General features: G+C 35.8%; 1 protein-coding gene across 1 annotated transcript; it reads left to right on the top strand.

The window, feature by feature from the left end:
• The first annotated feature begins 5597 nt into the window (after window positions 1-5597).
• Window positions 5598-19973, top strand: LOC113045253 (uncharacterized). Its single transcript, XM_026205497.1, has 3 exons — window positions 5598-6443; window positions 8502-9019; window positions 17812-19973. The coding sequence occupies exons 1-3, from the start codon at window positions 5730-5732 to the stop codon at window positions 17816-17818; spliced, it is 1239 nt and encodes a 412-aa protein (XP_026061282.1). The 5' UTR covers window positions 5598-5729; the 3' UTR covers window positions 17819-19973.
• Window positions 19974-20463: the final 490 nt, after the last annotated feature.

Below are 20463 nucleotides of genomic sequence, written 5' to 3' on the forward strand. Positions count from 1 at the left end.
TATTTTTAAATATATTTTTTGCTTCTAAAAATGTGTAATTTGTCATGTTTTATTTGCATGTACTGTATTTTCTCAAGGCGTAAAAAAATATGTTTAATTGTTATAATGCATTTAAATATGGTTAAAACTATTCATCAGATCATACACTGCATTACAAGGCATAATGATTTCATTAAACTACTTTTATAATGCATTGTAAAGGATGTAAGTATACCACAATTTATTTTGTGGATACCTATTTACTTAAATTAAGTATTTATGCAGAAGAAACTAAATTATTATCGGTTTGATGGTTAAAAATAATATGCCACATTAAATTCGCTAAATATTTAAAATAAAATAAATCATCTATATTTGTCATGATTTTAAAATCATTTAAAAATGATTTTAATTAAATACTCAATTTTATTTTCCTATAGAGTTGCCATATTTGTAGAATTTTTTCAATGATATAAAAATGTGATGAGGAAAAACAATTGCATTTATTAATTTAGCAGACACTGAAGTTCAGATGAGGAATACAGGAGCAAAGTGTCCAGAGGAGAACGTGGAAAGATACTCATACGCATCTCATAAAGGGTTAACGCTCACAGTGCATTGTAATGTTTTTCTCATTTCATTTGCTTCAGTGAATTATCTCTCCTTTCTTTTTTGTCTCCATGCACTGGTTTAATTCTCGAACAGTTCTGGATCAAATGCAACAGTAAACCGAGCTGAAAGAGCTGAAAGATGTCATGTCTCTCTGTCTCGGTGTTCACCTGATGTTCACCTCCATCTCTGTGAATGATTCGACCGAAACAGAGGAAGGTGACATCTTCTGCTCTCATTGGTCTCTCAGTCGGCCACAGCAACAGCACAATCACAGCACTCACACACACACACACTGCTCTTCACTCGCTACCATTATTTCATCTTTCTTTATCAACTTGTTTTTTCCAGAACTGTTCTTGGAAATCATCTTGCAAATGTCAAATGCTGTTCTTTTGAACTTTTGATTTAGTAAAGAATCCCAGAAAATAAAATGCATTACAGTTTCCAAAAAATATCGGGCAGCACAACTGTTTTCAACATTGATAATCATCAGAAATGTTTCTTGAATCATTATTCTGATTTCTGAAGATCATGTGACACTGAAGACTGGAGAAATGATGCTGAAAATACAGCTGTGCATCACAGAAATAAATTATATTTTAATATAAAATCATATAGAAAAGCACTATTTGAAATTATAATTCTATTTACTTTATTTCTGGGGAAATAAAATATTAAAAGAAGCTTAATTATACCATACTATAGTCCATATATATATATATATATATATATATATATATATATATATATATATATATATATATATATATATATATATATATATATATATATATATAGTACGGTCAATAATTATGAACAATATGAAAGGTGATATATGTTTTTCACATAGAGGTTTATAATATTAATATAATTTAGAATACTAATAGTATTAATAAATAATAATAATAATAATAATAATCATATGATGATAATATATACAGCAATATATAAGCAAATACAGGAATTAATAATATTTAACGCTCTCTTTTGTATATGATACAATTTTGAATATGATATATGAATTTATATAAATATGAATTTATCATATACAATAATGACAGTAGCTATTTCACTTGTTATTTCACTTGTGTGTGTATATATATATATATATATATATATATATATATATATATATATATATATATATATATATATATATATATATATATACATATATATATATAAAACAAAGATTAAAAAATTGATGAAAATAAATGAATAAATAATGTGACTTGATGAACAAACAAACAAAAAGAGGAAAATATTGAGACTGCATAAAAATATTCTTCACTTATTATTGAACCCAAAAAGATGGTTTCCATAGGAACATAATTCTGTGAAAATAACACAGTAACACTCAAAAAATCATAATGGTAGATCAAAAATAGCCACGTACGCAGAACTAATTCTGAAGAGTCTGAAAAAAGCCTGGACATTAGTCTTTCTCATTCAAGGTGAAGGAATGGTCACAGTGACGACTGTCGTAACCACACATAAATTATACATGCTCTTTTGTGTTGGGAAATGCTTTTAATTTCGCTAGAAAGGAAAAAGCACATTTTTGGATTAGAGTTGGATTACAGTTCAGTCATGCATAAGATGCAAAGCTACATGATGCAAGAAAAGCCTTCAGGGAAACCTTTTAGATGCAGACGGCGCTGCTTTCCAAACACAAACAGACACAAGCTTGCGTTTATAAAGTACTGGGAAGATTCAGAACTATCCTTATTCATAACAGCTCACTTTAGATTCCATATAGTCAGAGAAAACACACCTTTTAGGATCAGAAAACCCATCATTTCAAACTCAAAATCAGATTTTATAGCACAGACTGAAAGCGGATGGTGATGTTTCAAGAAAGAAAGAAAAAAAAGCCTCATGAAAGTAACTGTCAAATCACTGTTAATTCAAAACCAATGATGCTTGATGTCAAAATGACAAATATTGAGCTTAAGTTTGGTCTGTTCCTCACATAAATAAATCATATAACTTCTGAAGAACACTACTATAAACTCTGATGGGGTCTTCACACCCTTGACATGCAGCTTAATGCTTTTGAAGTTCACAGAAAAACAACACTACAACACTTTGCTAATTCTCTAATTATTTTTGTTTAACATGAGACAAAGTCATATGAGGAACAAAATGAGGGTTAATAATGAAACTGGGTTGTTATAGTTAACTAAAACTAAAACTAGCTACATAAAACAAGAAAAAAAATATTTATTTATAATTATTTTATTAAAAAAAACCAAACTTATATTTGATACTTATAAAACTAGTTAACAAAAAAGATAATCATACTGTATCCAAACCAACATCAGCAAAAATGTATATTTAATTTAATATATTATGTATTTTTGTTAACTAAACCCAATTCTAAAACAATAAAAAACATTTCAGTTACTTATAAATTAAATCAAATATAAAAATTAACTTAATTTACTTCTCATTTTGATTTAGTTTGCATTGATGCACTAAAATAAACTGAAATTAAAATAAAAAAATAAATAAAAATTGACATTTTAACAAATTAACAGTATATTCAAAAATAACAACTAATTAAAATATTAACCAAAATCTTAAAAACTTAATAATATCTCAATGATAATAAAATAACACTGTAATGAAATAACTTTAATTTAGTTCAAGATGTTATTTGGCCCATTTATGAGTATTTTTTTAAGTTTTTTTTATTTTTATTTTGGATATTGTAGATCTCTGTTGCACTGTATTGGAAACATTTCCTGCTTTCAAAATACATTCTGATGTCCTACAGCAGATTTTATTTCCTAAAAGATAGCTTTAGTTTTGGGTTATGCTGGAAATTCTTGAAAAAAATTATGATTAAACTTCAAGAGATGTCCTGAGCTCATTTTGACTGAGGCTCGCAGCGATGATTGATTTTTCACATCATTACATACTGAGCTTTTTCAAGTTTAGACAATGAACGTGAAACGGTCCAGGAATGTGAATAAATGCTGACGCGCAGCGGTTGAGACGCACTCGGATTCATCTCTGCGGCTTTCACGGTTTATTGTCTCCAAACCAACGTCAGCGAAAAGGAATCTGCTCATTTCTGAGGAGAACTGATACCTGCTCTCAGACGACCAGAGCAAAATCTCATTTCTCAGATCTGATGCTGTGGTTTCATAACTCAGGAGATGATGTAGAGTTCACTTTTCATTTCTGTTTTCATCACAACTTGTCCTCAGATGTTTCCCTTTAAAAAAAAATCATAAAGTGGAGAGCATGTTACAAATGAGGACAATGGAAGCAACCAAAATCAACAAAGAGTCTCAGTTATCTTAAAGCAGTACACATAGCAAGTTTTATTTTTATTATAATAAATAAAAAGAAAACAGATAGAATAGAAATAAAATAGAGCAAGCTAAGGTTAGTGTTAATTGTATAATAAATAAAAGTATAAAGTGTTATTTTAATAAGTGTTAGTGTTAATAATTAATATAATAATAAGATAATAAAAAATCATTTTTATATTTTATTCATAGCTCAGACAAAATCACAACTGTCATTTACTCATGAATGCATAAATAAAAATAAGTAAAATTGTATTACTTTTCTTAAAAGGATAGTTTTCTAAGGAGGGTCAGAGAGCTCTCAGAATGCATTAAAATATCTTAATTTGTGTTCTTAATTTTTGGGTGAACTATCCCTTTAATTGTAAAGTTTTATTAATTTAGTTGTGAATTTTGTCAGTTGTTTTATTTTATTTTATTTAGTATATTAGGTTGAAATAAATAAATAAATAAAAGTAAAAATAAATAAATGAAAATAAGAAATGCCTAGACATCCAGCTACAATGAAGAAAGTTAAAAATAAGTATGTTTTATTTCATTGTAGTTAGCATTTACTTTACTTCTAGTAACATTTGTTTTATGGTTTTAGTTTTAGTTAAATATAATAACCCTTCATTCAACTTGTCATAAGATACAAATCCTAACAAACAAACAAACAACACCAATGCATTTGGTTATGGGTGTCTCAGCACAGTTTGAGACATTTCTTGAGATCTCTCTCAAACCTCTAGAGGAGACACATGTGGGTTTTTTCTCTCATGAGAATAATCTGAGTAGCAGGAGATGTCCACCAAACTCCTCTCTCCCTGTGAGAACGAGCATAATAAAGGAGGTGTCATCTGCGGTTCCTCTTTCCAGTGGAAAACTTAAACCGAAAGTGTTTACCTCTAATTAAACGAGTGTAATTTTGTGAAATTCGAGCGCTCTATAAACAGCATGCGGTGTGTTGTTCATTTAATGTGTCACGAGACGTGAAACATAACAAACAGTGGCAGTATCTCAGCTGACTCGCATAAACAAACGGGACGGTAAACACGCACTCATTTCTTCAACTCACGTGGACTTATGGGAATCGAGTTATGTCGAAAATCCCCTTTTCTGGGGCCGAGCGTCTGTCTCTTTCTTTCTCATTCCCCTCCCCAACTCTCTCTCTCTCAGTATCTGGCTCCTGTTAGATCCTGTCTGCTTCAGCAACGTCCAAAACCCCACCTCCTCCTGTCTCTCTCTCTCTCGCTCTCTCTCTCTCCACCCCGTCTCAGGCGGCGTGGAATCCTGGCTGTGTTTAATTGCAGAGTGGCAAGATCTGAGGGAAAGATCGGGAGCCGCTGCGTCTGTCAACGCTTTACGAGCCCCAACCCCGGGAGAGAGAGAGAGAGAGAGAGAGAGAGAGAGAGAGAGAGAGAGAGACAGGGAAGGTGTAGGAAGGAAGTGTTTGGAGTTTGGGAATGGTTGAGCTGGGGAATTTTTACGCAGTGGGGAGGTAAAGAAAGAGGTGAAACGCTGAAGTAAGACTTCTGAGTTGGAGAAAAAAAAGGCGGGAGGGAAAGAAAAGAGGCCCACCGTTGGAGAAAGAGCAACGAGAGGGAAAAGTGGGGGGAAAAAAAAGAGTAAGTTAGAAAAAGGAGGAAGGAAGGAAGGAAGGAAGGAAGGAAGGAAGGGGGAGGTGAGTGAAAAGTTAGAGAGGGAGAGAGAGAGAGAGAGAGAGAGAGAGTCAAACGCAGTGAACGAGAGGAGACGCAGATGAGAAAAACAGACGCTGTGGATGGCCTGGGTGGAGAGAGAGAACCCGTTGCTTTCTAAGTCGCCTTTCAGGCTGGAATGCACTCGGAGAATTTGAGATTCCCAACGCCTTACTGCCAACTTTGCTTGCGACGCACACCGGGCCCCGCAGACGGATCATGTCTGCGTATGGAGTCCGGAGTAGCCCCGTTCCCAAAGGAGTTGGGGATGGAGCGAGCGGAGAGGACTGGAGCATCACTGGTTTACTCCGACGAGATCCGACATCCGTGCTACAGGTGGGACTCGGCTTGCGTTCGGGAGATCCGGCGGGAGTGTGGATGCGTCCAGCGGTGGTATTACCCAGAGCTGTTGCATCCCTTCAACGGTGACCATGTTTTGAAGGTCAGAGGTCACCGGTGCTACTCATCCTACGTTCAGGAAAGGGACAACATTCATCAGCCGGAATATAACGGACATTGCGAGAGGAGACGGGTGTCATTCCGGCATCACGAGGAGCGACCCGAGACTGGAAGACAATCACACTGTAATGGGCCGAACTACAATCAGCCAGGTTTTTTCCCAACTGAGGTGCCCTCGAGCAAGCTGGGCCGGTCCAAGGCACTCGGGAACAGACTGCAGGTGAATGGACCGCAGCGGGAGGACGTAAGGACGTCTCGGGGGGACGAGGGTCTGGAGAAACATGGCAAGCAGAGGAAGAGCCAGGGAACAGTACGGGAACAGATCAAACAAGTGGTCACCGAGCTCGAGGAAGTGCTGGGTGGTCTCAAACAGGTCCAGTTGGAGATGAAAGAGGTGAGGATAGAATAATAAATAGAGGGAGTGATGTTGCAGTCTTGAAAGTTTTAAAGGGACAGTCCAGCCAGATGCATAACAAACTTGACTGAAATTTGACTGTTGTTTCCTTAAAGGGATAGTTCACCCAAAAATGAAAATATGGTCATCATTTAGGCCTACTCATGAATGCACGAAGAAAGCACAGACGTTTTTACTATTTTAGGAATAAATAGGAATAGTTCACCCAAAAAATTCAGTCATTTACTCATGAATACAAGAAAAAAATTAATATATACAATTTTATTACTTTTCTTAAAAGGACAGTTCAATCAAAAATGAAACGTCTGTCATCATATATTAAATGTGGTTAGAACAATCACACATTGACCTACTTATCTTAAAGATATTGAATGAAGTATCAATAAATACATTTAAAATAATATATAAAATATCTATCATTAACTTACCCTCGTGTCATTCCAAACCTGTATGACTTTGTTTCTTCTATGGAATATAAAAGAAGTCCTTTTGAGGAAAGTTGGTATCCAAACAACATTGATCATATACAGTACAAAAAACTGAGATATTTCTCAGAATTCATACTGGTTTGGATTGAAAAATGTCCAAGTGAAACACTGTGAGTGACAGACTACTTCTTCTCTTCATGCATTCATATATAGTAAACATTCATATAATGAGATTTGTCACTGATTTTGGGTTCGGCATATTTGAGATGGGATTTTAATAAGCACAGAGACTGGATAAGATCAAAACTTGATTCTGTTTAGCCAGTGGAAATATAATATCTGTGTGTTCTGAGCAAACATCTTTGTGATGAATCTATTCTGAAAACATAATCTGAAAGCCTTCAGAGACCAAAATACACATCTGCCAGGAACACACTGTCAGTTATATTCATGGCTGGAAATATTCCATTGGAAGCTTTATTCTGAAGAGGAATATTGTATTTTCTGGAAGGAAAGGGACTGGTCCTCGAGTCCATCATAAAGCATTGTTATAAGAGAACAGAATCTTAAAATCAATACCTAAAGATAGCTCAATATGTGCAGACTGACATTAGCAATAATGGACTGTGCAGGACGTAAGACATTATTAAATTATTTATATTATTATACGTTTCAATGGATGCATCAAGACTGCCATTAGATGTAAAGGACTGCAGCAGGAAATAAAGTCGGTAGAATAATGCATCACAGTGAAGGATGCCAAAAAAATTATTTTTATGTTATATTAACCTGAAGATGACCTGTGAAGATGTGTTTAGAAAAAACTTTTCAGTGCTCAAATAGCTTTTGGTGGGTCAATTTAATGTTCGGACTAAGAGTCATTGGTAGTTTGAAACACTGTGATGCTTTTGAAACATTGATAGGAGTGGCTTGACATGTCAACTTCTGACTCAGCCAATGACGAGAGTTTAGGGGCGGGACTATTGTTGATTAATGACAGGCAGCTTTAGAAGTGTCTGGGAAAGCAGTCATTAGGCCAATATTTTTAATCAAGTTGTACTGCTAGTAAAGACTACACAGTTAACAGTAAACTTTCTTTTCTTGTGGAACACAAAAATGTTCTTCAGAATATTCAAGCTGCTTTTTTTTTCCCATTCATTCAAATCTCACTCATTACTTGCTGAAAATCTTATCTTCATGTTTAAAGAAAAGGGGTTTCTTAAGGTTTCGAGTATTATAATAATACTTCATAATCTGAATGATTTTTGGATGAAAGCATGAAAACATATCTTAGTTTAGTTTCAGTTTACAAAAGAGCTTCATTTAGTTTTGGTTAACTCATTATGATCGCAAAAACAATTGGAACTGAACATGGTATGACACATTTTGATCCATCATTTTCGAGTATGAGAATTCAGCGTCAAAAAATAAATAATTTCAGTGAACCATTTTCAAAAAGTAGTACATGACTCCTTTTTGGAGGTTGACAACATTTGTCATGCAAAAAGGTGGTTTAAAGCTTCTCCTTTAGTGCAAGAGAAATAAAGTCTAGAATGACATTGGGGTGTGTAAATAATGACAGAATTTGTATTTTTTTCTTTCTGTGAAGGTCGTCCAACAGATCGACATTCTGACGTCTAATATTGACCTTGGTGAAGACGAACCAAGTCTATCCAATGCACTCTCCCAAGATGCCACCAAAAGCAGTCGGATTGGTGTTGTGGCACTGATCCACAATTCAAACAGTGAAGAGGACGTGTCCACTTCCAATTCCTCTCTCGCTCACAGCCCTGTCACTGTGGATTTAGTTCACATTAACAGTCCTTCACCGATGAGAAACTGCACAAGTCTATCCCCTCCTGAGCAACGATCCGTTACTGTTGAGGATAAAGGCAAACGAGTTGTGAAACAGAGCTCAGAGACTCAAAGGACAGCCAATGGAAACTGCCTACCACATCGGACGGCAAGGAAAGGCCAGATGGACAACCACAGACCCCCTGCAGCTCCAGCAGTGTGCACTAACTCAAATAAAACCCAACGGCCTCCACCTTACCCTCAGAACGGACAGGTGAAGATGAGGATGCCTCCCTATCCTGGAAAACATAAGACGCTCTCCTCCACCGTAGTGTAAGGATACAAAACTCACTTTCACAAAAACCGAAATCATCAGCAAAACATACGCAAACACATCACACATACTCACAGATACATTGCACACATGCTTAATCGCTTACCGAGTAACTTATCCAAATATTTCTTGGTGATGAAACTCAGGGTAAGTGGACACTACACTTCCTTAAACAGATGGTCAGCATGTGCTTGTGTTTGTTCATTAATCTAAACTCAAATTATAAGATATTTACACACTATTTATACACTACCGTTCAAAAGTTTGGGGGTACGATTTTTAAAATATCTTTGAAAGAAGTCTCTTCTGCTCACCAAGGGCACATATATTTGATTAATGTTATGGTAAAAACATTAATATTGTGAAATATTATTTTTGCACTTTAAAATGGCTGTATTCTATGTGAATATATACATTTTTTTAATTTATATCTTTGATTTAAAGCTGGATTTTCAGCATTATTCCTCTAGTCTTCAGTGTCACATGATTCTTCAGAAATAATTTTAATATGCTGATTGAGAAACATTTCTGATTATCATCAATGTTGAAAATAGTTTTGTAGAGCTTAATTTTTTTTAAAATGATTTTTATATTTTCTAACATTACATATGCCCTTTTTGTCACTTTTGATCAATTTAACGCATCATTTCTAAAAAAAAAAAAAAAAAAAAAAAAAAAAATTTACTGACCCTAAACTTTGGAACAGTAGTGTATTATCTCATTATTGTATTTATTTACATTTAGCCTATGTATTATCTCAACTGTTTCTCATAGATTAGAAAAGATTAAATAGAGAGCAAATGAAAATATCTGCTTTTCAGCCTCTTAAGAAAAATCCAATGTCTACTAAAGAGTTTCAGAAGAGATCTCAAAAATGTCTCCGATAGTGCTCACATCGGAGATCTCAATTTGATAATCTCTCATAAAATGTTCCCAATACCCATTTAATGAGCGCCTATTTACATTAATTTTGTACATGCTTTAAACTAGAACAGAAGTTGTTTTAAATTCATAACAGAAGAAACATCTAAGACGACTGAGCTTTAAAAGAGCAATTTCCGATGGGTTTATTTTCCCAAAGTGCTGAAACATGTGTCACTTTCATGTGCCTTACAGGAAAAAAAACACTTACTCTCTATTACAACAGACACCATGACCATGTGTTTTTTCTTAGTTATTATTTCCCAGAAAAGAAAGGCATGGTGGGGTCTGCCGGCCTTGAATCATTTCCTTAGAAATAGAGACTGAGCCATTTGTTATGAAGACAGTCTACACAATGACTCAGTGTTAACGAGGCTAACTATGCGTCATGAAAGATGTATTCCATCCACAGACTAACAGCTTGTCTATAAGCTGCACTTGATTTCTCAGATTACGGCAAGGGCTGTTGTTTGGCCTGCGATGTGCGATTGAAAAGCAGTTCCCGCATCTCAGATCTGCGGCTGAACATGACTTTGGGATAACCGTGCAGCTCTTTCTTGCTTTATCACACAGGATTTCGAGATACAATCAGGAATGTTTGATAAACATTCTATAAATGAAACATCTATCCACGACTGATTCTATCGGTTCTTCTTCAGTTGTTGTTGAGGCACGTTAAAAGTTCCACCCACAAGTCTCTATGATGTTATCATCCCTGAACATGCAGCCACACTGGAAAAAGATAGCTATACATACAATGCAATGTGGCATAATGGCTGTTTCTATAAAGTAGGGCAATTCAAACCTTGCAATGACAGTCTGGCTCTTCTTACTCATAGCCTGTAAGTACGTTTTTTACATTTTAATAATTTGCCAATGGTGATTCAAACGCGAGTTTTGAGCAGTGAAACGTTGCCTTGTTGTTTCTCTTATCACAAATGCAGACATGGTTTTATGTATACACGGCACAATACGCAACTCAATGCGTAAAAAGCCAGTTTAAGTCATTGTAATCAGTAATTATGTCCCCAATGGATAATGGTTCTGATTGAACTGAATGTTTTGAAGTGGTTCATGTCTCCAGTACACACTTCTCCTCAAATAACTTAAGTTATTTGGTTTATAAACGTGAGTTATTCAGTTACTCCTAACAGTACACTGTCTGAACTGCTAAAAGAGAACTGATGATGGGATGTGCACGAGCAGAGCAGCTTGACTGAGTCTGGTGCTTCTGGCCTGGGAGACGGGGTGTAACATTTCCGTCACATGCTTGAGGCATTCGGCCAATCACAAAGCACTGGATAGATGGCCAATCAGAGCACACCTCGCTTTTTTTAGAACAATGAGCTCTACGTGTTTCAGAAAGGAGGGGTACAGAGGAGCAACAATAATTTACAGTATGTGGAAAAATTAGTTTTTTGAACGTTAAACTGCATGCATAACACCAAATACACAAAATAATGATCCTTTTAGCAAAGTCATATGACCTCTTTAAAGACTTATTTTTGTGCAGTTCCAAATTCCTTGTATAATAAGAGCTCAAAAAACTTTTTGTAAACTTATATTTTTTTATGTTTGCATCAAATAATAAGATTTATATGCATGTCTTTTCTAAGTAAACTTGCTCAGTAGCTCACCTGGTATAAGGTATGAGTCCAGTGAAAAACAAGTCAAAAGAACTTGTAGACTTGTAGATGCAAGCTAAAATACCAAGAAAAAACATTTTCAATTGCACATTTACTTTTGTTAAATCTATTTGGTAAAGATTTAGTATAAGGTTAAGAGTAGCTTGTACTTTATTTTCAAATGCATTGACCCAGCATTTCTCTCTCCATAGACTTTATGTACAACTTAATAAAATGTTAAACAATGCAATAAAACATTGCCAGATTCACGAACATTTATTCTGGAGAAAAACTGAATGCACTTTTAGTGCTGCTCATTTGACATTTAATTTAAGTCAGAAAAACAGCATTGCCAGATTTATGCTAATCTGTTTCAGAGAAAAATTAACGATCTTTTAGCACCATTCACTGGACATTTAATTTACCCAGAATTTTTTTTTTTAATAAAATATTGAGAGATTACATTTTTATTGGCATCAGTGAAAAAAAAAAAAAAATCAGAAAATGCTTTCAGTGCTCTTCACTGGGCATTTAATTTACATATAATGACCAACATTGCCAGATTCACATTCATGTGTTTTGGGAAAAACTGAAAGCGCTTTTAGTGCAACATAATAAAACATTGCCAGATTCACATTGTTCAAAACCGAATGCATTTTTAACACAACTCATGGAACATTTAATTTACGTGCAACAAACAACATAATAAAACATCACCAGATTCACTTTCATTGATATAAGAGAAAAGTAAATGCATTTTTAGTGATATTCACTGGATATTTCAATACCATAAAACAACCAACATAAAGTGTTGCCATATTCACATTCATTAGTTATGAAGATAACTGAAAGTGGTTCTATTGCCACTATGTTGGGCATTTCACTCTGAATGTGTCGTGAAATACGCAAGAGGCAATGTAATAGATTTATTTTGCAGACATATTTTTCCATTGAGCTGAGTTTGGAAATATGACTCACATCCCTCTTTCCATTTTATCAGGTAAAAAACATATTTCAGATCAATGAAATAACAGCACATCTCCCCTCAATAAGACACATGATTTTGATGTCCGGAGCATGCAAACATTGAGCTTCAATTCCTCTCAAAAACCCCTGGCTTAGAAAGCACAACTAGTTCAACTAAGCCATTTAGCTGGGAGAGCTCGAATTTGACACTATTCGCTGACGTATCTGACATTCCTTTGGGGTTAAAGTTAAAATGGCAGATGTGATCTTTGTGTTTGTGTGGTTGAGAACAAAAGGAGCTGATTTCTGCCTGATGTGAAAGCAGGAGTTATGGTTTGGCAGTCGAGGGTCATTGTCCTCTAGTGGAGGGTATGCGTCTCTGCAACATTGTTTTTTATCGTTTTCAGGCCGACCCTTCTGTCTGGTTTTCATTAGAAACCACTTGGCTTAAGGCCTGACCGAATGAGGCAAGCTCGTACAATATTTGTGATGGTCAAATAAACACAGGCATTTTCAGACATCATTTAGGATGACGGCCACCCACAAGCTAGGAGGGCAACAACAGCTGGGCTCAACACAAACCAGGAAGTAGGTCCATAACAGACAGCGTCACCCAAACACAGCAGATGTTTTCATAGATGTGTGTTCACAGAGAACGCCCACTGTTTGGTGCCTTCACTCGGGCTACTCAGTGTCGGTTTCGAAAACCATATCTTCATCAGCTGTAAAACTGCCTAAAGGAGAACACTGTACTATTTACAAGTGATTTTCATTAAAATTCCAAAGGAGATCTCTTTATTATATTCTTCAAGACAGCAGTGAGATTAAATTGAGAGCAAATGGAGAAACATCTGCTTAAAGGAACAGTTTACCTTAAAATGTTGTTTCAAAACTTTCTTTCCTCTGTGGAACATAAAGGGAGATGCTTTGAAGACCATCTGGGTCCAAACAACATTGGACCCCATTTACTTTCAGTGTATTGACAAAAAACACGAAAACATTTTTTAAATATCTTTTGTGGCAGGAAAATGACAGAATTTAATTTTTGGGGCGAACTGTCCCTTTTATTATCTTGCTTCTCTTATGTTTCTCTCAAAAAAAATTATGTTCTCAAAACTTTAAAGTGTACAAAAATCAGCGATCCCAATGTGAATTAGCTCTACATACAATACTCTTACTGTATGGCAGCTTTTCACTCATTTCTGTCTGGTTTTTCTAAGGAATTTTACAAGAAATGCGAGACAAAGTCTTCCTGAATTCACACAATCCTTTTTTTTCCCACAATCCCTTCCTAAATTCATGTTTGACCTTGTGTGTGACATACTCAAACACAAGATGCAATTATATTTTCATCTCGACCAGACACATTAAAGTTAAACTGCAACTATTATAAAGTCAAATCAGCTTTGATGAATTGTTCAAGCAAAAGCTATTTTAAGAACAATCATAAAAAATAAATGCGCAGAAGACAGTTTTACTTTTGGGTAGGTGGATAATTACATCTGTTTGTAAGAGCTCAGACTTTGGCTTTAACTTTCTGGGGTGGCAGACGATTTGGACAAATGAGGGATGGAGCAATCTTAAAGTATGACGGCATGAAGTCTGCTCACACTGCAGTTTATTCTGGCTACCAATTAAACGCCTCCTTAGACAGGAAGAGAACGTCTGAACGACAGGTAAAATGACCTACTACAGTTTTTAATGTTAGGGGCGGATTTATTTAGAAAAAAGTTGCACCACAATAGTATTGTGTAACAAAAATAAAATAAACAATAGTGCAGCAATCAGGTTAAAAGGCTGTATAGAAATTAGATTGTTCAGAAAAAAGATATGCAATAATTGTGTTAAGATGACTTATTCCTGGAAGTCGTGTAAAGTCAGTCAATTAGTTTAACGTTACCAGAAATGTCTATAAAGTGTTTGATGGAAATGATATGGACATTGGCTAAGGGTTTGGAAAATGCTGGCCAGATATTCACTGAGAAAAAATATATTTATAGCTGTTTCATCCCATGTAAGGTCTATACTCCAAATATATCAGAAAATAAGAATACAACCTAAGAAAGAAAAAAATAATATATATGTCATAGGTCTAGGAGTTACAACCAAAATCTCATGTTTGTGATTCGTCTTTCCTGTGGCATTCATCAAAATATGTCCCTCTGTTATTGATCATATCTAGAAGCTGATTTAAGAACCAAACAGGAAAAATGCCAAGAATCGTTCGTTTAGACGAGAATCACGCTGAAGTGTACTGAAATACTAAATCATAGAGTGTACATCTGACGTTATGATCCGATCACGTGTGAGACATATAACGTTATCTGCCGCTCAAATACACGTACATTTTAATCAAAGCACAAACAAGGTGTTTCAAGTGAAATATGTAAGGTTAGAGTATTTAATGTCTTACCTGTGTGAATTGATTCATTCAAATGATTTGATATCAACTATGCTGAAGTCTTGAGCGAGCCGTGTAGCCTACATTAATGCGCTTATGCTAATGTTTTGTTCAGACGGTTATTTTCCGTTAACTCTGCACATGTTCCCGGCAAATTTCAAATGTATTTTTAGCGCTGTGGTTGATTGACAGGTGAGTAGGCGGTGCTTCACTGTGCATCCGCGCGTGTATGACTTGTGTTTCTGACTGATTAATGTGATTTTAGTGATCCAAACACGAAACATGTTAGTTCTAGTTTTACATCTGTATTTAGCTCTCTCCACTCGTAATCGATTCGCGATTCGGTTCGAAAGTAAACGGAAAACCATGCAAGGACTTAGCAACAAACATTTGAAAAAAAAAACATTTGAAAAAAAAAAAATCTATGTTATGCGAAAAACTACAGTTCTAATCACTGAAGCTGAGAAATTAATTTCTAATTTACATCATATCTGCACTTCGTGGTTTACTGTTATTTTTTATATTTTTACTAAACTTTTTTAGCGCTGATGAAACGTATTTGATTGGCCAGTGGATTCATAAACGCAATATAAAGATGTGTGATTGGTTAGAAGGTGAGCATGTAAAGATCTGCAGCAAATGTAATTCTGCAATTTCTCACATTTCATTTTAACTACAACAGCCATGATATATTTAGTTTAATTGTACAGTGGTAATTTGCCACTTGAATTTGAATTTGTATGGCATTTTGTTCATTTTAATGGCATTTTTGCCATAAGCCCACATAAATTTCTGACCCAGCCCCAGTACTTTATTCAGTGCTTCAAGTGGCCCACAAGAGGTGCCGGTACTTTTTTTTTTTTTTTTGATGATTCCCCTCATGCCCTGAGGTTACAACAACTATATTGAAGGGCTGTTATGCAGTTAACAGGCAACCTTAATAATAAATCCTTTTATTAGTTTGTGGATTTGCTTAAGCTAGAAAGAACTACTAAACATAAATAAAATGTGCAAAAGGATTTTGAAAAAATACCCTTAGAAAGAGCTACTGCATTACTGCATTCAAGCTCCGAACTCCCGAACTGACTCAAATGAATCACGCTCCGAACTCCCGAACTGTTTCAAATAATTCGCGATCCCCAAACTGACTCAAATGATTCGCGAACCCGCTACGAACTCCCGAATTGATTCAAATGATTCGCGTTCCCCAAACTTATTCAAATGATTCGCTAATCCGCTTTGAACTCCCGAACTGACTCAAATAATTCGCGATCCCACTCCGAACTCCCGAACTGATTCAAATGATTCGCGATCCCGCTATGAACTCTCGAATTGATTCAAACGATCCGCGAAGCCGCTCCGAACTCCCGAATTGATTCAAATGATTTGCGATCCCCAAACTGACTCAATGATTCGCGAACCCGCTCCGAACTCTCGAATTGATTCAAATGATCCGCGAAGCAGCTCCGAACTCCCGAACTGATTCAAATGATTTGCGATCCCCAAACTGACACAAATGATTCGCGGACCCGCTGCGATTTCTCGAACTGATTCAAATGATCCGCGAAGCTGCTCCGAACTCCCGAACTGACTCAAATGATTCGCGATCCCGCTCCGAACTCACGAACTGGTTCAAATGATTCACGCTCCATACTCCGAATTAGGAAGAATTAGGAAGCATGCATTGTGAAGGGCGCTCTGAAAAGCGGCAGTGAAGGCAAAGGATTAAAACCTCTATTAAAACAGATGTCCAAATGAACATACCAGTACGCTAAAAGCACGTCCTGGGCGAATGGAGAGGTGGTGGTATGCTCAAGAGCTATATTTGGAAGTGGCGGTACTGAGTACCTGTGCATACTGGCCCACTTAAAGCACTGACTTTATTATTGCAAAAACGGAATAATTGTGCTATGTCCAAATCAGAGTGCAACCAGTCAGTCTCCTCAGTTTCTGCAGCTATTAAAAGTGTTTCCAATCAACAGCCGGTGTTCTGTCGATTTGTCCTACGCTGTCAGATTTTCCTACCTCCCACTAAAACAGTGGGTACAACGAAAAATGCTACTGTAAAGTTATGATTTATTAATGTCTACACCTACCACAACCCTAATCATACCCTTACAGTACTACAAATACAGTAATTATGTGTTATATTCGCGGTTGTAGCTAGAAGGGATACAGTTACAGGAAACCAACAATAAATATTAGTTTCTACCAATTAGATTGCGTTTTTATTAAAGTCTACACCTACCCCGACCCTAAACCTACCCTTACAGTAATGCAGATACATTAAATATCGTTGTTTAGCATGAGACTAAGGACGCGATATTGATGTGCGCGTGCGCAGTAAACCCGGGTAGGAAAATCTGACAGGGTAGGATAAAATGTCAGGACACCGGCATCCACATCACCAGAAAGACAGCACACTGCTGCATTAGGATTAGGAAACTCATGTCCAATCAGATCTGCTGTGCTCAACACCAAGCCAAGCTGAGCGTATAAATTAGAGTAATAAATCACCCTGATAAACCAGAACAATCTTGGCACTATAACACGGGTGGCTAAATTGCTTTACATTATTTTAGCACATAAAGCAAGCCACTCAGGTTTGTTAAAGCAATACCAAGGACATGTCAAAGGTAAAGAAGCACCTAGTGTCGTATCGTCATGCTCATCTTCGGTAATTATTGCAGATTAGGTATTTTTAAATGTTTGGCGGCGACTTTTCTTGTCTCTGATCTGGGCTCTGCTCCAGCACTTGCTTATAAGCATCAATCAACACGTTTTGAAAGGGACATTTGTCTAATGAAGATGCCCCTGCTTGAGACCCTGGGCGAGACATGAGAGTGCACTATGTAATGAAAATCTTTTTATTACACAGGGACTGATGCCACACAACCCCGCTGACTCACACCGGAGGACGGAGAATCCCGGGCCGAGGGGCAGAGACTGTATTTCCCATGGAAAACACCAGAAGCTTCTCCAAGCCCTCTTTCTCTCTCACACCCCTGCTGAAAGAAAGCCTGGACCAACTTAGAGTCACCATGAGATGGCATTGACAGCTCGGTTTACTTATAAACCTGATGTATTTCTGATTGAAACTTAGTGAGGAAACGTGTGAGTCATGTGATAAAGGGGCGGGGTCACAAAGCAAGAGGGACTTGTGATGTCAGCTGAATAGGAAAGTCGTTTCAGAGGCAGAGCAAGTTGTTTAATTCTGTTGAAAGATTATGAAAACGGGCATAAAAAAAATAGGAAAAATGTGCATCAAGTATTTTGAAACAAACAGGAACGTATATCAAGAAAGGAAATAGGGTCAGATTTAAGTTTATGTTTGGTCAAAACATAGTTTAAATTTCTTTTGGCAAATATATGCATTTAAAATGTACAGACTTTTTCCCTCGAGGAAATTGGCCCAAAAATATTGATCTTGTTTGCTGGGATTTGCATAGATATAAATAGACATAAATTCTGATCCTTAGCAACTACATAAAAAACACCTTAGAAGCCGTATTGCAAAGTTCTGAAACACTCAGAATTATGAACTTAAATTTAAATAAATAGTTATATTTAAAAGTGCTGAACTGAATTATAAATGTCTTTTGTGATATTTAATATATATATAAAAAATGGTTATATATGCATTTTAATATTAATGAAATGAATAACAACTTAATATTGATATAAATGCACCTGGAAATTTTTAAAGTTAAATTATTAAAATGAGCTCTAGACTGAAAACAGCCCCAATCCTAAAAGATTAAATCCAAGTGCCTCTGTAATCAGCAATAGCAAGTTACAAGTGATGATTCGTCCGTGTGTTTGATTGCACTAATGCTCATATTTATTTCCTTCTCCAAACATTTGGTAGGAAGTGACTGGAATTTATTCATTTTTAAAGTGTAGTTTTGGCTTTGGTCCACTAAGTGTAGTTTTGCGGGGCTGGGACATAAACTAAAGACTTTTAAAAAAGAGACCTAGTTCCTGTTTCAGTAGGAAATAAATCAGCACAGGAAAGAAAACCAAGCTCATCAAGCCATTTCATGGGACTTGAACATGCATTGTCCTTGTTATTCAGGCTGAGTGAGCTAAAGCTTTTTGGGGTCACTTCAGCAGGGTCTCTCTCTCTCTCTCTCTCTCTCTCTAGCTGTGCTGCTGTGTGAACCTTTTGGAACAAGCTGCCCTTCTTAACTAACCTGTGACCTGATATCTGCGTGTTTCTCCTTTAAAGGAACCACAACCGAGGAATAAGCTGCTTTAGGTTGGAAATGATGACTTGAGCTCTCAGATTTATGCAAACTATCGCCAGCGCTCACATGGATCTGAAAGACTCTGACTAGTGCCCAGCGAACAGAAATATGTTCTTAGAATGTTGCTTCTGTTACAAACAGTTTTTAAATCCATTTTTCTTGGTTATAGGTGAACATTAATGGAATATTCCATTTTAGAATTTTGCAAACATTAGAGAAACGTTACTTTTAAGTGTTCTCTAAATCTTTAGAGACAAGTTTTAAGAACATTCATCAAAACCAGATAAGGTTTTTTTTTTTTGCATTTCTTACCATAACTTTGAGAGAACATTCCTTGTTTGCTGGGTAGACAGCTGAAATGCCTAAAAAATAATAATTTTATTTTTACTATTATTATTTAGACCAAAGATTGAAATGATTATTATAATTTTTTTGTTCAGGGAGGCTGAAGGATTTGGAATTATGTTAAGCTAAAGCTAATGAACATTAACATGGCCTCAAAGGCAGCTCATAAAACCACTTCAGAGAGGTATACAGCTAATATCTGCTGAAACAGAGTTTATCCTTCTGGATTCATGTCGGTGGATCCTAACACAGTATTGCATCTGTGGACTGGAGTTATTTAATCAGTATTTAAAGCCAGTATAAGCCATCTTTATAGACTGTTGAAATCATGTAGTGGCATTTTCACTCTGTGGCCGATAGAGGGCGCTTCAGACCACACAACGACAGAAAGGTGACGCAACTGACACGTGAATGTAGCTCACATGAAATAAAACATTAAGTGTGTATATTATATTCTCTGTGACTTCTGATTTTACAAGCAAAATAAATCAATAAAATGACTATTATTTCTAAACAATTCTGATTTTTGAAATAAGAATGGTAATAATTTCTGAAGATATCCTACATTGAAGCATGGAGTGATGATGCGGAAAATTCAGCTTTGAATCACATGAATAAATTACATTTTACAATATATCCAAATAGAAAACAGTTTTTTTTTAATTGTAATAATATTTCACAATATTAGAGCTTTTGTTGTATTTTTAATCAAATAAATGCAGCCTTGATGAACAGAAGAGACTTTTTATAAAAATATTGACCCTATATATTTTTTTATAGCTGTATGGTTTGGACTCTTCTTCCTAATGGCTTTCTCACATTCAGTATTTGCAAATGCCAGTATTCCTCCAGTCTGACTAATATTTGCACTATAATTTAGAGCTCTGCATGGGAAGGTATAGACAGCGTCTGCGTCCCTGTTTATTTAAATCTTGTCT

This window comes from Carassius auratus, chromosome 27 (assembly GCF_003368295.1).
Source record: "Carassius auratus strain Wakin chromosome 27, ASM336829v1, whole genome shotgun sequence".
Lineage (NCBI taxonomy): Eukaryota > Metazoa > Chordata > Actinopteri > Cypriniformes > Cyprinidae > Carassius > Carassius auratus.

Excerpts from the sequence above, each read along its gene's own strand:
- LOC113045253 (XM_026205497.1), top strand. The coding sequence starts at position 5,730 with ATGCACTCGGAGAATTTGAGATTCCCAACGCCTTACTGCCAACTTTGC. Across the intron at positions 6,444-8,501 it reads TCCAGTTGGAGATGAAAGAG|GTCGTCCAACAGATCGACAT; the intron begins GTGAGGATAGAA and ends CTTTCTGTGAAG.